Source organism: Phodopus roborovskii, unplaced genomic scaffold, assembly GCF_943737965.1.
Source record: "Phodopus roborovskii unplaced genomic scaffold, PHOROB, whole genome shotgun sequence".
In the NCBI taxonomy this organism is placed as follows: Eukaryota; Metazoa; Chordata; class Mammalia; order Rodentia; family Cricetidae; genus Phodopus; species Phodopus roborovskii.
The window spans coordinates 16,559,394-16,575,364 of record NW_026126549.1 but is presented as its reverse complement, the minus strand read 5'-3'; the positions used below and the strand labels follow the sequence as shown (position 1 = coordinate 16,575,364).

The 15,971-nt window shown below is 43.8% G+C and overlaps 1 protein-coding gene across 2 annotated transcripts in view; it reads left to right on the top strand.

Annotated features, from left to right (window-relative positions):
• The window catches only part of Aldh7a1 (aldehyde dehydrogenase 7 family member A1), a 47,369-nt gene that overhangs the window by 26,617 nt on the left and 4,781 nt on the right, over positions 1-15,971 (top strand). Inside the window, exons 17-18 of one of the 2 annotated variants that reach the window (XM_051200773.1) lie at positions 562-637; positions 1,562-1,599. In XM_051200773.1, the coding sequence (XP_051056730.1) occupies positions 562-637; positions 1,562-1,599 (114 nt within the window). Of the gene's footprint in view, positions 1-561; positions 638-1,561; positions 1,809-15,971 lie in introns of those variants that run through there. The other variant, XM_051200774.1, reaches the window with a different exon arrangement.

The window sequence follows — 15,971 nt, the reverse complement described above, 5'->3', positions numbered from 1 at the left end:
GGGCTGATGATACCTTTTATCACTGAGTGCTCCAGAGTCTCATGCTCTGCATGTTGTTCAGCTGGGTCTCTCTGTTGATTTCCTTTTTTTTTTTTAGTTAAAAAGTTTTTTAAAGATTTATTTATATGTATGAGTGTTTGTCTTCATGTATATGTGAGGACCACTTACGTGCCTGGTGCCTGCAGGGGCCAAAAAGAGGGTGCCAGGTACCCTGGAACTGGAGTTACAGATGGTTGCGAGCTTTCACGGGTGCTGGGAACTGAACCTGGTCCCTATACAACAGTGCTCTTAACCACTGAGCCATCTCTCCAGCTGCCACTGCCACCACCTCTTCCTTCTCTCCCATTTTCTCTTGCTTTTCTTTTTCTGGCAGTGGAGAGGGAGCACTTCATTTATCATATACCCCAGGCTGATCCTGAACTCACAACCTTCCTGCCTCCGTCTCTGAGGGTTGGGATCATGGGTGTGTACTACCCTGCCCAGTGGTCTGTCTCCATCTGATGGCTCTGATGTCCTCCGAGGGCCACAGGAAAGGTGTGGGATGATTTTGTGTTTCTGTAGGAGGAGAGAAGCACACTGGCGGCGGCAGGGAGTCTGGCAGCGATGCCTGGAAGCAGTACATGCGAAGGTCCACATGGTAAGGAAAGCTCTGCGGGGCAGGGTTTGCGCTTGGAGCCTCGGGGAACGGGCTGTTGCTCTTCCTTCTTCCACGTTTGTCTTTGCTCAGGTTCTCTTGGTTTTACATTTGCAGACTCTGTAGCTGCCTTTTTTTTTTTTTTTTTTGACCATGCATGCTACACTACAGGTTAAGCACCACTAGTCCTAACTGCTCCCAGATCTGAGCAGTTCTGCATTGGCATGCCATAACATGTGGGAAACTGCTGCAGCTGGTCATGCGATGGGTGGCAGTCACAATGGAAGTATACTAGGAATGTATGAAATTACCTGGAGGCAGTGCGTACAGAGGTACACAGAACAGGAATGGACTTGAGGTTGAGACTCGAATCCCATCCCTCAAGGTGTCTTCTGGATATGCAAATATTCCCAAATCAGAAAAAAGTGACTCCCACACATTTCCAGTGAAAGATGCTCACCCATGGTTGTCCCTTCTAGCCTCCTTGTCTAGCATAACAACTGACTATGAAATTTCCTTGTTGGATTTTACCCCAGAGGTGGGGTAGGGAGGACCAGAACACGGGGTCACTCAGCATGAGGAGGTGGAAGGAGCCGTCCTTTCCATTTCTCCCGTGATGGAGTTTTCTTGCATAGTGAAGTAGAGAGGACCATGGGGGTCTGGGTCATGGTTTAAGGATGGAGGGACCAGCTTGGAAGTATGAGCAAGACTCTGAGGCCCAAGTCGATAGTAACTGGTGATGTGCACCTCTCAGACTTTTGTTTCTCTTTTTATTTTATGAGGAATCACACTCACATTGTTTTGTATACTACTTTTTGTTTTTTTACCAACTTGCAAGTTGTTAATATAAATGGACCTGTGTTGTTATGTCATGAAAACGTTCTATATTACATATGTACTGCCATTCATTTAATTCTCTCTCCCCAGTACCATCAACTACAGCACGGACCTTCCTCTGGCTCAAGGTATCAAGTTTGAGTGATGATGCTTTATTTGGCATCATTCATGAAGCCATTCCTGCAGCTACCCTGAAGAAGCCCAAGGAAACTTTGATTTTCCCTGATCGTTTTATGTACAACAGTGTGTGATGTGATCCCCAAACCTGACTAAATCAAGATACTAATTTTTCAAAAATTCAAATTAAATATTCTCAACCTAGTCACTTCTAGCAAAACATGTGTTTGGTGAGTTTGTGTCACTAGTTACCATTTTTTTTTAAAAAAATTACAGTTATTTGTTTCTTAGGTAAGTATATGCCACTGTAGGAGGCTGGGGGTGTGGGAAACAGAATGGAGAGAGGAAGGAGAGAGAGTCCTTGCAGTAGAAAAGATGAAGGCTGCTTCTGAGTAGTGTTCAATACTCACGGTCCCTTCTTCAGGCAGGGATTGAAGGGGAGAGGTACCCTCACATGCTGGGGACCACAGCACAGTCTCATATGCATGACTTGCAGTTCTCCAAATGACAGTGGGTCACTGTTGAGTGAGGTAAGGGATTTAGCTCAGTTGTGAATGGTTGTCTAGCATGTGTGAAGTCCTGGGTTCAATTCCTAGCACTGCAACAACAACAAAATGCTGTAGAATGAAGGGTATTCACCTGCTTATGAATGTCAAACAGAAAGAAATGTGTGGGGTAGATAGACTTCATTCTTATCCCAGAACTTGTCACCTGCTGGGAATTTTGGGACTGAAGTCACTCATGAAAGCATACCTGGATCCCTTGAGTGACCTCAGACCATAGCCAGAGCCCAGGCTTGTGCAGATGCTCACTGGTTTCTTCTCAGCCTGAGTGCTCACAGTGCGTGCAGGGAAGGTCACTGCTGAGCGTCTAAGGTCTCACCGGGAAGGTGTGGACAGGCCCAGTGTACTTGTTCTGTGATGCTGTCATTCTGTACTGTATAGCAGCCACCCCTGGACCTACTTAGGTCACACTGAGCCCATGTAGAAGCCTAAGGAGAATAGGACATTTGTATGTAACTAGAGTCATGGTGTGGAAAGATTTGGATGACAGTAAAGAATTCTGGGGACTGATTTCAGTGTGGGGACGAGGCAGGTGGCACACCAACCAATTACAAATGTATGTTACACTGCTCTATTGGCACCGGTGACTAGCGTTGAGTGGCATGCCCTTGCCATCACTGGATATGAGCCAAGCTAAACATTAGTGATGGAGCGGATGTTGTCAAGAATGAGGGTAGGGGAAAAAGGACAGTTCATTTCTTGAGGAAAAATTGTTGACAGTGCCCCAAATGACTAAGTAAACTGACATAGCTTGCTGAGATTTGGAGGTGGATTCTGCATCATTGTGGCCATGAGGACACAGAATGCAGTGAGCTGGCCAGTTTCTACTGTCTACATCACAGCTGTTTTCTTGAGACAGACACCCCCTCCCCAGGCATCCCAAGAGCTGGGAGTATAGGTGTGTGTCACCGCCCAGCTTGATTCTTCAAAGCTAGAAAATGAAGTTGGAGAGTCCAGAACTTGGAATATAGTCCCCATACCAGATAAATCAGTGTGGCAGTGCTCACCTGGAATCTCAGCATTCAGGTGGTAGAGACGAAGATCATGAGTTCTAGGCCATCCTTCCAAATGAGACTGTTGTGATGAACAAAACAAAACTACAATCGGGGTCAGTGTTGTAACTGATGGCCTTGAACCCAGAGATCCACCTGCCTCTGCCTCCCAAGTGCAAGGATTAGAAGTCTACCATCACACCTGACCAGTACTCATTTTGCTCAAAACACACACACACACACACACACACACACACACACACTTACACTTCAGTTAAATGGTTAAGTAGCTATGGTAATGTGGCCACACATGACAATGCTCTGTGTAGAAAGTGATTGGGAACTAGAATCTTGGCCAAAACTGATTCAGAGTTTCCTTTGAAACTTCATAATTTTTATGTGTTTTTAGCACAAGGACTTGGCTTTTTGTTATAGTGTTCTTATTAAAACTTTAGCTTTTAAGTTTTCCTCTGTACCTTTTTTTTTCTTTTTGGCTTAAGAAATAAAGATGACTGTGTGTGTGTGTGTGTGTGTGTGTGTGTGTGTGTGTGTATCTGTATATACACAAATTCTGATAATGTGATGATTCTTCAGCTACATACTGAGGCTGATTCATCTAGTCTACATAGCCATCGGGTATCCCCAGTCTGTAATCCTCGTGAGCTGCTGGAATGACAGGCAGGTCCATGCCCACCAGGAGTCTGGGAGTGCTGGGCTCCAAACTCAGTCCTTCATGCTTGTGTGTCAAGTGCTTTTCCCACTGAGCCATGTTCCTGTCCTGCCTATTGCTGTATTTTTATGTGTGTGGGCCTTTTGTATAGATGCATGCCAAAGAATGTGATGGATCCCCAGGACTGGAATTACAGTTGTGAGCTGATGTGTGGATGCAGGAAATTGGACCTGGGTCCCCTGGAAAATGCTGTGCCATCTCTCCACCCCCACCTCAGCCCCATCCTTAAATGCAGGGTTCAGGCTGGCCTTGGACTCACTGTAGCTGACAATGAGTGACCTTGAGTCCCTGATCATGCTGCCACATCTCCAATGCTGAGATTACAGGTGGACATCACCATGCCAGTCTAATGCAGTGCTGGAGATGGGAACCCGGGCCTTGATTCCCAGCTCCTTTAACTTTTTTTAATTTATTTTTTATTTTACATGTCGATCCCAGTTCTCCCTCCCTTTCTCCCTCCCTCCCTTTTACCCTCTCTGCCTTCTCACATGCACTCTAACCACCCTCCCCTCCCCTCCCCCCACCCCAATTCCACTTGTAGGGCAATGCCATTCAGGTGGAGTCATGTAAATCTGTCAAGTCATTTGAAGTAGGGACTAGGACTTCTCTCCTGTCTCTAGGTTAAGGCAGTATCCCTCCATGGGGGATGTGTTCACAAGGACCTTTTGTGCACCAGGAATACATCCTGGTTCCATTGTCTGAGGTCCCTTAGATTGCTCAGTCCTTCTAGCTGAGACCCATATTGGGGGGGGGGGCTGAGTCAGTCCCATGCTGGATTTTCAGCTGTCAGTTTGGGAGCCCATTAGCTCCTCCTTGTTCAGGTCATCTGTCTCTATGTGTTTCTGCAACCTGATCTGGTCCTCTCCCTCTGCATCTGGATTCTAGTTCTACTCAGTGTTTAGTTATGGGTGTCTGCTTCTGTTTCTGACAGGTACTAGATGAGGGCTCCATGATCGTGGATCCGGGAAGGGCATTTATGATAGCCTTTCCATGGTTGCTCAAATTGTTAGTTGGGAGCAGTCTTGTATGTCTCTAGACCTTTCTTTAGGTTCAGTTTTCTCTTTAACCAATAATGGCTCCCTATTTTATGTTCTCTCTCTCTCTCTCTCTCTCTCTCTCTCTCTCTCTCCTGTCTTCTATTCCTACCCTGACTCAATCTTCCTAGTCGAATGTGCTTTCCTCTCCTCCCCTTCTCTTTCTCCTACTTGTCTGTCAGATTCAATGCCCCCCTCTTCCCCTGTGCTCTGGGGGACTTGTCTCTTACCCCTTCTATGAGGGACTTTATATGAATCTCTTAGAATACACCTTGTATCCTAGTTCCTCTGGTGGTGGGAATTATAGGCTGGTGATCCTTTGCTGTAGGTCTAAAATCCATATATGAGCGAGTACATACCATGTTCCTCTTTTTGTCACTGGGTTACCTCATTCAAGATGGTTTCTTCAAGTTCCATCCACTTGCCTGCGAATTTCAAGATTCCATTATTTTTTTTCTGCAGAGTAGTATTCCATTGTGTAGATGTGCCACATCTTTATCCATTCTTCAGTTGAGAGGCATCTGGGTTGCTTCCAGGTTCTTGCTATTACAAATAATGCTGCTATGAACATAGTTGAGCACATGTCTTTATTGCATGGATTTGGATCATTTGGGTATATGCCTAAGAGGGGGATTGCCGGGTCCTGTGGTAAACTAATTCCCATTTTCCTGAGGAACCGCCATACTGATCTCCAAAATGGCTGTATGACTTTGCACTCCCACCAGCAGTGGAGGAGTGTTCCCTTTCTCCACATCCTCTCCAGCATGAGTTGTCATTGGTGTTTCTAATTGTAGCCATTCTGGCAGGAGTAAGATGGTATCTCAAAGTTGTTTTGATTTGCATTTCCCTGACAGCTAAGGATGTTGAGCACTTTCTTAAGTGTCTTTCAGCCTTTTTGATTTCCCCTATTGAGAATTCTTTCTTCAGTTCTGTACCCCATTTTTTAATAGGGTCATTTGGTGTTTTGTTGACTAGTTTTTTGAGTTCTTTGTATATTTTGGAGATCAGCCCTTTGTCAGATGTAGGATTGGTGAAAATCTTTTCCCAGTTTGTGGGCTGCCGTTTGGTATTGTCCACTGTGTCCTTTGCCTTACAGAAGCTTCTAAGTTTGAGGAGGTCCCATTTATTAATTGTCAATCTCAGTGTCTGTGCTACTGGTGTTATGTTCAGGAAGTGGTCTCCTATACCAATTTGTTCAAGGGTACCTCCTACTTTCTCTTCTAAGAGGTTCAGTGTGCTGGATTGATGTTGAAGCCTTTGATCCATTTGGACTTGAGTTTTGTGCATGGTGACAGACATGGGTCTATCTGTAGTCTTCTACACACCATCGTCCAATTGTGCCAGTACCACTTGTTGAAGATGCTTTCCTTTCCCCATTGTATTCTTTTTGCTGTTTTGTCAAAAATCAGGTGTTCGTAGGTGTGTGGGTTTATATCAGGATTTTCGATTCAATTCCATTGGTCTACCTGTCTATTTTTGTGCCAATTCCAGGCTGTTTTCAGAACTATAGCTTTGTAGTAGAGCTTAAAGTCAGGGATGGTGATGCCTCCTGAAGTTCTTTTATTGTACAGGGTTGTTTTGGCTATCCTGGGTCTTTTGTTTTTCCGTATAAAGTTGATTATTATCCTTTCAAGGTCAGTGAAGAATTGTGCTGGGATTTTAATGGGGATTGCATTGAATCTATAGATTGCTTTTTGGCAAGATTGCCATTTTTACTATATCCTACCTATCCAAGAGCATGGGAGATTTTTCCATTTTCTGGTATCTTCTTTAATTTCTTTCTTTAGAGTCACAAAGTTCTTATTATATAGGTCTTTCACTTCTTTGGTAAGCATTACCCCAAGATACTTTATGTTGTTTGTGGCTATTGTAAAGGGTGATGTTTGTCTGATTTCTTTCTCAGCCTCTTTGTCATCTGAATATAGTAGGGCTACTGATTTTTTTGAGTTTATCTTGTATCCTGCTAGTTTGCTGAAGGTGTTTATCAGCTGTAGGAATTCCCTGGTAGAGTTTATTGGGTCACTTATGTAAACTACCATATCGTCTGCAAATATAGACAGTTTGACTTCTTCCTTTCCAGTTTGGATGCCCTTGATCTCCTTTTGTTGTCTTATAGCATTAGCTAGAACTTCTAGTATGATATTGAAGAGATATGGAGAGAGAGGTCAGCCTTATCTTGTTCCTGATTTTAGAGGAATCGCCTTAAGCCTCTTTCCATTCAGTTTGATGTTGGCTGTTGGTTTGCTGTATATTGCTCTTACTTATTATGTTTAGGTATGTTCCTGTTATCCCTGATCTCTCCAAGACTTTTATCATGAAAGGGTGTTGAATTTTGTCGAAGGCTTTTTCAGTATCGAGGGAAATGATTATATGGTTTTTCTTTTTCAGTTTGTTTATATGGTGGATCACGTTGATAGATTTTCGTATGTTAAACCATCCCTGCAATCCAGGGATGAAACATACTTGGTCATGGTGGATGATTTCTCTGATGTATTCTTGGATTTGCTTTGCCAGTATTTTATTGAGTATTTTTGCATCGATGTTCATCAGGGATATTGGTCTGTAGTTTTCTTTCTTAGTTCTGTTTTGTGAGGCTTGGGTACCAAGGTTATTGTGGCCTCCTAGAAAGAGTTTGGCAGTGAACCTTCTGTTTCTATTGTGTGGAACAATTTGAGGAGTATTGGTAGTAGTTCTTCCTTGAATTTCTGGTAGAATTCTGCACTGAAGCCACCTGGCCCTGGGCTTTTTTTGGTTGGAAGGCTTTCGATGACTGCTTCTATTTCATTGCGGGTTATAGGTCTATTTAAGTTGTTTGTCTGTTCTTGATTTAATTTTGGTAAGTGGTAGTTATCCAGAAATTTGTTCATTTCCTTTGAATTTTTAATTTTTGTGGAATACAGGTTTTCAAAGTATGACCTGAAATTGTTTGGATTTCCTCTGTGTCCATTCTTATGTTTCCCTTTTCGTTTCTGATTTTGTTAATTTGCATGTTCTCTCTCTGCTTTTTCGCTAGTTTGGATAAAGGTTTGTCTATCTTGTTGATTTTCTCAAAAAAACAACTTTTTGTTGCATTGATTTTTTTTTTTGTTGTTGTATTGTTTTCCTGGTTTCTATTTTGTTGATTTCAGCCCTCAAATTGATTATTTCCTGGCATTTACTCCTTTGGGGTAAGTTTGCTTCTTTTTGTTCTAAGGCTTTCAGTTGTGTTGTTAATTCTCTAATGTGACTATCCTCTGTTTTCTTCATATGGGCACTTAGTGCAATGAACTTCCCTTGTAAACTGCTTTCAAGGTGTCCCATAAGTTTAAGTATGTTGTGTCCTTATTCTTGTTGAATTTTAGAAAGTCCTTAATTTCTTTCTTTATTTCTTCTTTGACCCAGGTGTGGTGCAATTACACATTGTTCAGTTTCCATGAATTTGTAGGTTTTCTGCGATTTGTGTTGTTGTTGAATTCCAATTTTAAAGCATGGTGGTCTGATAAAATGCAGAGGACTATTCCAATTCTTTTTATCTGTTGTTATGCCACCTAGTATGTGGTTGATTTTAGAGAAGGTTCCATGTGGAACAGAGAAGAAGGTATATTGTTTTGTGTTTGGATGGAATGTTCTATAGATGTCTGTTAAACCCAGTGGAGACATAACTTCTGTTAGTTCTTTTGTTTCTTTGTTGAGTTTCTGATTGGTTGTCCTGTCTAGTGGTGCAAGTGGTATGTTCAAGTCTCCCCCTATAAGTGTGTGAGGTTTTATGTGAGGGTTGAGTTTTAGTAGCATTTCTTTTACGAATGTGGGTGCCTTTGTATTTGGGGCATAGATGTTCAGAATTGAGACTTTGTGTTGATGGATTTCTCCTGTGGTGAATACGAAATGACCGTCTTCATCTCTTTTGATTAATTTTGGTTTGAAGTCTTAACTTGTTAGATATTAGGATAGCCACACCTGCTTGCTTCTTGGTTCCATTTGATTGGAAGATCTTTTCCCAACCCTTTACCCTGAGGTAATGTCTATCTTTGAAGCTTAGATGTGTTTCTTGTATGCAGCAGAAAGATGGATTCTGTCTTCATATCCATTCTGTTAGCCTGTGTCTTTTTATAGGTGAGTTAAGACCATTAATGTTGAGGGTGAGTAAGGGCCATTGATTGTTGATGCTTGTTTGATTTAGGTTTGTTGTTGGCAGTGGTATTGTGAGTATATTAGTTCTGCTTTACCCTTGGTTTCTGGTGTAGTTGGATTATCTGTTGCCTACATTTTTGTGGGCGTAGTTACCTTCCTTGGGTTGGAGTTTTCCTTCCAATACTTTCTGTAGGGCTGGATTTGTAGATACGTATTGGGAAAATCTGGTTTTGTCATTAAATATCTTGTTCTCTCCATCTATAGTGATTGAGAGTTTTTCTGGGTATAGTAACCTGGGCTGGCATATGTGAACTCTTAGTACTTGTAGAACATCTATCTAGGACCTTCTGGCCTTGAGGGTTTCGATGGAGAAGTCAGGTGTAATTTTGATAGGTCTGCCTTTATATGTTACCTGTCCTTTTTCCTTCGCTGCTCTTAATATTCTTTCTTTATTCTGTATGTTAGGTGTTTTGATTATTATATGTCTAGGGGTCTTTTTCTTTGGTCCTGCCTATTTGGTGTTTGGTATGCTTCTTATACTTTCATGGGCATGTCCTTCTTCAGATTGGGAAAGTTTTCCTCGATGATATTGTTGAATATGTTTTCGGCACCTCTGAGTTGGGCTTCCTCACCTTCCTCTATGCCTATTATTCTTAGGTTTGGCCTTTTCACAGTGTCCCACATTTCCTGGATGTTTTGTATTAAGGATTTGTTGGATTTACAATTTTCTTTGGTCGATGAATCTATTTCCTCTAGTTTATCTTCCACGCCTGAGATTCTTTCTTCCATGTCTTGAATTCTGTAGTTATGCTTGTGTCTGTAGTTCACAAATTTTGCCCAGTTTTTATATTTCCAGCATTCCTTCTGTTTGTGTTGTCTTTATTTTCTCTATTTCAGTTTTCAAGTCTTGAACTGTTTCCTTCACCTGCTTATTTGTTTTTTCTTGGCTTTCTGTACTTTCTTTACTTTCCTTAAGAAATTTGTTCATTTCTTCCAATTTTTTTGTTTGTTTTTTCTTCCATTTCTTTAAGAGATTTTCTCACATCTTCTTTGAGGGCCTCTATTATTTTTATGGTGAAAATTTTTAAGTCATTCTCTTCTGCTTCATCTGCTTTGTTGTGTTCCGGTCTAGTTGGTGTAGATTCCCTAGATTCTGGTGGTGTCATGTTTGTCTTTCTGTTGTTAGGTGTTTTCTTGTATTGCCTTCTTCCCATAGCTTCTTCCAGTAGGTGTTGGTGGGGTCTCTCTCTCTCTATGGTACTTCCCCAGTGGGCTTAGGTGGTCAGAGGTTCAATGTCTGTAGCTCTGGGTGGTCCAAGCTCTCTAGGAGGTCTCTCCACAGGGGGCCCGGCGATGGGGGTCAGCAATCCGGCTCCAGCAGAAGACTGGCAATGGGGATCAAAGATCCTGAAGGCTGGGACTCAGGATGTTCCTTGTGGCTATAGGCAGATCTAGCCTGGGCCTGGCACTCTCCAGCGGAGGCCTCTTAGACAGAGGCCCTGGGATGGGGGTCAAGGATCCTGCTGGCAGAAACTCAGGGTGGTCCTGCAGAGATAGGTGGATCTCTGGGAGGGGCCTGGAACTCCAGTAGAGGACCAGTGGTGGGGGTCAGGGACCAGGCCGGTGGAAATCACGGGTGGTCCCGCGTGGATAGGAAGATCTTTTGTGTTCAGAGCTGCTTCCCGATGTTCCCTGAAGGTGTCTGGATTGTTGGCTCCACCCTCTGTCCTAGTGCTCAACCAGAGTCTTGGAACAATGGGCAGGGTAGGACACAGGGTAAGGGGAGGGCAGGCTCTCGGTGGGGGTGGGTGGAGTGTATCAGAGCTCCAAGAGTACTCTCTATGGGGATAGGACACTGGCAGGGGGATCTGGGGCCAACCCAGGGAATTCCCGGGGAAGTGTGTAGGGGAGAGTCCACCCGAATTGGTCCTAGATTCACCTCTAGCCAAGGCCTGGCAATGGGGGACAAAGGCTTGGCTGATACTCAGGATGTTAATGCACGGATAGGCAGATCTAGCTGGGACTTGGCACTCTCCAGCTGAGGCCTCTTTAGTAGAGGCCCTCCCAGCCCCTTTAATTTACATAGAGTCACATCTATTAATATTGTATTGTTATGCCACATTTAGAGAATCAAGTCAGGGGTGTTTTCCTCTGCTTTCTTTTTTCTTTTTTTAACGATCTGTTTATTTAATGTGCTTTGGTATTTTGCCTGCATGTATGTCTGCCACTGTCAGATCCCCTGGAGTTAGAGTTACAGGCAGTTGTAAGCTGCCTTGTGGGTGCTGGGAATTGAACCTATGTCCCATGGAAGAATAGTCAGCGCTCTTAACTGCTGAGTCATCTCTCCACCCCTTCCTCTGTTTTCTATTTAAGTGAGTATTTTTAAAAATCATGGTAGAAAGTAAAATTTTAGGAAGGGTGAGAATGCCATCATAGATGCCAATAGCCGTATTCCCTTTCCCAATTCTCCATAGCAACCAACACTCACCATTCCTGATGCTCTTTGCCGCGGTGCTTTCAGATTTATTCTATTCTAGATTTGTTTTGTTTCTGAGTGTTTGCTGCACTCATGTCTGCGCACTGTGTGCCTGGATCTGGAGTTATGGATGCTAGTGAACTTCCCTGTGGGTGCTTCCAATCAAAGCACCCCATGGGTCCTCTGTGAAGGCAACGGGTATTCTTGACTGCTAAGCCACATCTCCAACCCCTTCGATTTAATTAATTAATTGATTAATTTTCATTTTTTCTGTGTAACAGTCCTGGAACTTACTATGTAGACTAAGCTGGCCTCAAACTCAGAGATCCCCCCTGCCCCTGCTTCCCAAGTGCTGGGGAATTAAAGGCTTGTGCCACTACACTTGGCTTCTTAGATTTTTTCTTTTTATTATTCTCCCTCTTCTTAGTTTTATTTAAACATACAGAAACTTTTGTTTAATTGTGTTTAAGATGTATTTATTAGGTATATAGTGTTCTCCCTGCATGTATGCCTGCAGGCCAGTAGAGGGCACTAGATCTCATTAAAGATGTGGGAATTGAACTCAGGACCTCTGAGCCACCTCTCCAGTCCCCAGAAAGTTTTTAAAAGAATTTTACATATGCTATTTGATACATGTATGCTTTTTTAAATGCTTAAATCAGGGCAAATATATCAAATAGTTATCACTTCATGAGAAAATATTGAAGTCCTTTCTTCTTGCTTTTTGGAATCCATAGTACAGGAATTAGAGAGATGCTCAGGGGTTAAGGGCACTGGCTGCTCTTCCAGAGGTCCCGGGTTCAGTTCCCAGCAACCACATGGCAGCTCACAGCTGTCTCTAACCTCAGTTCTAGACATACATACAGATAAAACATACGTGTACATAAGATAAAAATAGGTGAAATCCACAATACATCCCTGCTGTGTGTAATCATATGTGCTTATTCTAGCTGTAATTTAGTAGCCATTGGCAACAGCTCACCTTTCTCTAGGGCAGTGGTTCTCAACCTTGCTAATGATTTGGCCCTTTAATATGGTTTCTCATGTTGTGGCAACACCCTCTAACCCACAGTTATTTTCATTGCTATTTCATAACTATAATTTGGTATTGATAGGAATAATGATGTACACATTTATGGAGTTAGAGTTTGCCAAAAGGAGTCATGACCCACAGGTTGAGAACTATTGCTCTAGATATCATTTTTTCCTCTTTTCTCTAGCCTCTTAAAAGTCACCCCCCTACTCCTGATTCCTAGGAGATTAGCTTTTTTAGATTCCATAGGAGTGAGATCTTTTCTGTGCCTGGATTATTTCACTAAATCTCAAATTTCATCCATGTTGCCACAGAGAGCAGGGTTCTACCCTTCTTTAATGGCTGAGTGGTGTTTCCCATTGTGTATATTTACTGTATTTCATCTCATCAACTGGTGCACACTAGTGAACTATTAAACACGAGCATGCAGGTGTCTTATAAATGGAGAAGTAGGCAGATTTGGTTTTTTTAAAACATCTGCATACACGCATCTTGACCTATTACAATTTTTAACGTGTGTAGTTTTGTAGGGTTTTGTTTCTTTTATAGCCCAGGTTGGCTCCAGCTGGCTTTTAACTCCCCCACTCCCATTCCTAGAATTACAGGTGAGAGTCACCATGCCCAGTTCACTGTCTTAAATTTCAAATTTATTACTACATATGAGATGATTTCGGTTACTGTACACTAGATTCCAACCACCATGTGGCTGAGAGTGTGTCAATTGCAGTTATGGTGTTGACCTGTAGGTGTCGCTGTTGTTCAGTGAAATGTTTGAGCAGGAGCGTTGAGCTCACTGCCCCATTTTCATCAGTCTCCTTACCTTCCAGCACACTTCTGCCAGCCACACAGCTCACCTGAGCTCCCATGGGATAAGCCCCAAGGAGAAACACAGTGTTTGTAATTGTGGGTTCCTGTCTTTATCTTAAAAATGTAATTATGGGGTCTGGATAGATGGTTCAACAAGTAAGAGCGCTGGCTGTTCTTCCAGAGGTCCTGAGTTCAATTACCAGCCCTGAATGGTGGTTCACAACTGTCTGACTCTAGTCCCATGAATATCCACTGCCCTCTTCTGGTGTTCATTGCATGCAAAGAAAACAGCCACACACAAGCCTGGTGATGGTAGTGGATGCCTTTAATTCCAGTACTCAGGAGGCAGAGGCAAGAGGATCTCTGTGAATTTGAGGCCAGCCTGGTCTACAGAGTAAATTCCAGGACAGCCAGGGTTACATAGAGATCCTGTCTCAAAAAACAAAACCAGACCCAATCAAAATAAAAACAACAAAACCAATAAGCACACAAAACACTGCTAAAACCCAAGTGTCTGGGCACATCTGTGAGGGATTTCAATATACACATATCTGGGTCCGTGGTCCTACAGCAACCAGGGTCTGCATCTGCTTTGATGTCCATGGCTCTGGCTACCACTAGAGGCTGAGCAGATGTCCCAGTTCTGAGCCAACACCCAAGGCCATGTTGGTGCCGGAGGGTTATGCTGCTGCCAGGACCATACCGATTGAGATGGCCTACACTGCCACCCAGGGCGTGGTGTTGTCTGGGCCTGAGCTGTGGCTGGGGGCCATTTCTAGGTCTGCGACCCTACCACAGCCAGGGTCTGTGTTGATTTCTGTGCCTCCTGTTACCACTGAAGGCTGTGCCACTGCCTGGAGTCTGTGCCACCACCTGGGGCCATGCTGGAGTCCAGGGACCGTACTGCTGCTGGGCCCATGCTGACCTAAGAGTCCTGCACTGTCAGCTGGGCCCAAGTTGATGTCCAGGCCCAAGCTCCATGGTCCTCCGGCATCTGGGGACCTGTGTTTCTGGGGACCTGTGTTAATGCCCATTGCCCGTGTTACCATAGGAGCCCTTGCAAACCGTGTGTTGAGCAACCCATATATTGAAGTACAAGGGGGCAAGGCCAAGCTGTCTTCATCCCTCCCTGGCCTCCTGAGCTGAGCCCACCCCTCTCCATGGACATGGGAGAGCTGGCTCCGCCCCTCACCCGAGGGGCGTGGTCCCATAAGGGCAGACTGATCAGCTCAGCTACCACTCAGTCACACATCCAGGGCTTTGGGTTGGCACTTTCCAGTGTCTACCCCATCTGTGACCTGCTAGCGTGTGTGAAGAGACTGGTCCTGTTGAACCATAGCCACAGGATCTCCATGACTCTGGGCAGCAGCAGGATATCTGAAAGGAGTTTGGGTGAGGGTCCAGTATTGATGGTGTAGCAGAAACTAGAGGCCTTGAACCAAACCAACAATGCATTACACAATGAACATTTTCAAGTAAAGCTGTTTGGACAGAGGGATGTACTGTGTGACTTACAGCAGCTCCCAATGCCACTGAGACGAAGAGGCGATGGAGAGGTGGGAAACATGGAGGAGCGGAGAGGTTTTTTTCCATTTGTTTTTACACTTGTTTACTTTTAGTTGATATTCTTGTTTGTGTTTTTTGGTTTTGTTTTTATTTTTATTATTTCTTTTTTGCTTTCCTTTGGGCAGACAGATATGGGGTGGGGGCAGATACAGAGGGACTGGGGGATGGGTAGGGTTGGGGTGTATGATGTGCAATTTCCAAAGAATCAGTGTAAAAAATTACGTGTAAAAATGACTAAGGAGCTAGACAGATGGCTCAGTGATTCAGAGTTCTTACTGCTAGTTCAGAGGACCCAGGTTGGGTTCCCAGCACCCACATGGTTGCTCATGATCATCTGAACCCCAGGGAATCTTATATCCTCTTCTGGATTCCACAGGCTCCTGAACACATATGGTAGACATGAACTCATGCAGACAAATGTGCGCGTGTGCATGCACACACGCGCACACTCACTTTTGATTTTTTGAGACAGGGTTTCTCTACGTAGTCCTTGCTGTCCTGGAACTCCTTCGGTAGACCAGGCTACCTGCTTTTGCTTCCTGACTGTTGGGATTAAAGGAGTGCACCATCACATAGGGCATATGAAGATTTTTTGAGTAAGAATCAAAATAGTGCCAGATTGTCCCTTGCCTGCTACGACAGTGAGCAAGATGCTTGTAACTTCAGTCAGAAGAGGGGCCAGATGGTAGTGGGCATGAGCCCTTGAGATGGAACACCAATGTTCCAGATACAGTAGCCTAAATAATCTCACTTCATAGCCAGATGTAGTGTCACACTCCTTTAATTTTAGCACTTGGGAGGCAGAGGCAGGTGGATCTTTGTGAACCTGTCTCAAAACAACAACAATCATGATCATGATTGTCTCAGAGTTTCCATTGTTACGACAAAACACCATGACCAAAAAGCAAGTTGGGGAGGAAAGGGTTTATTTGGCTTATACTTCCACATTGCTGTTCATTATTGAAGGAAATCAGGACAGGGACTCTAAACAGGGCAGGAACCTGGAGGCAGGAGCTGGTGCAGAACCCATGGTAGGGCACTGCTTACCGGCTTATTCCCCATGGCTTGCTCA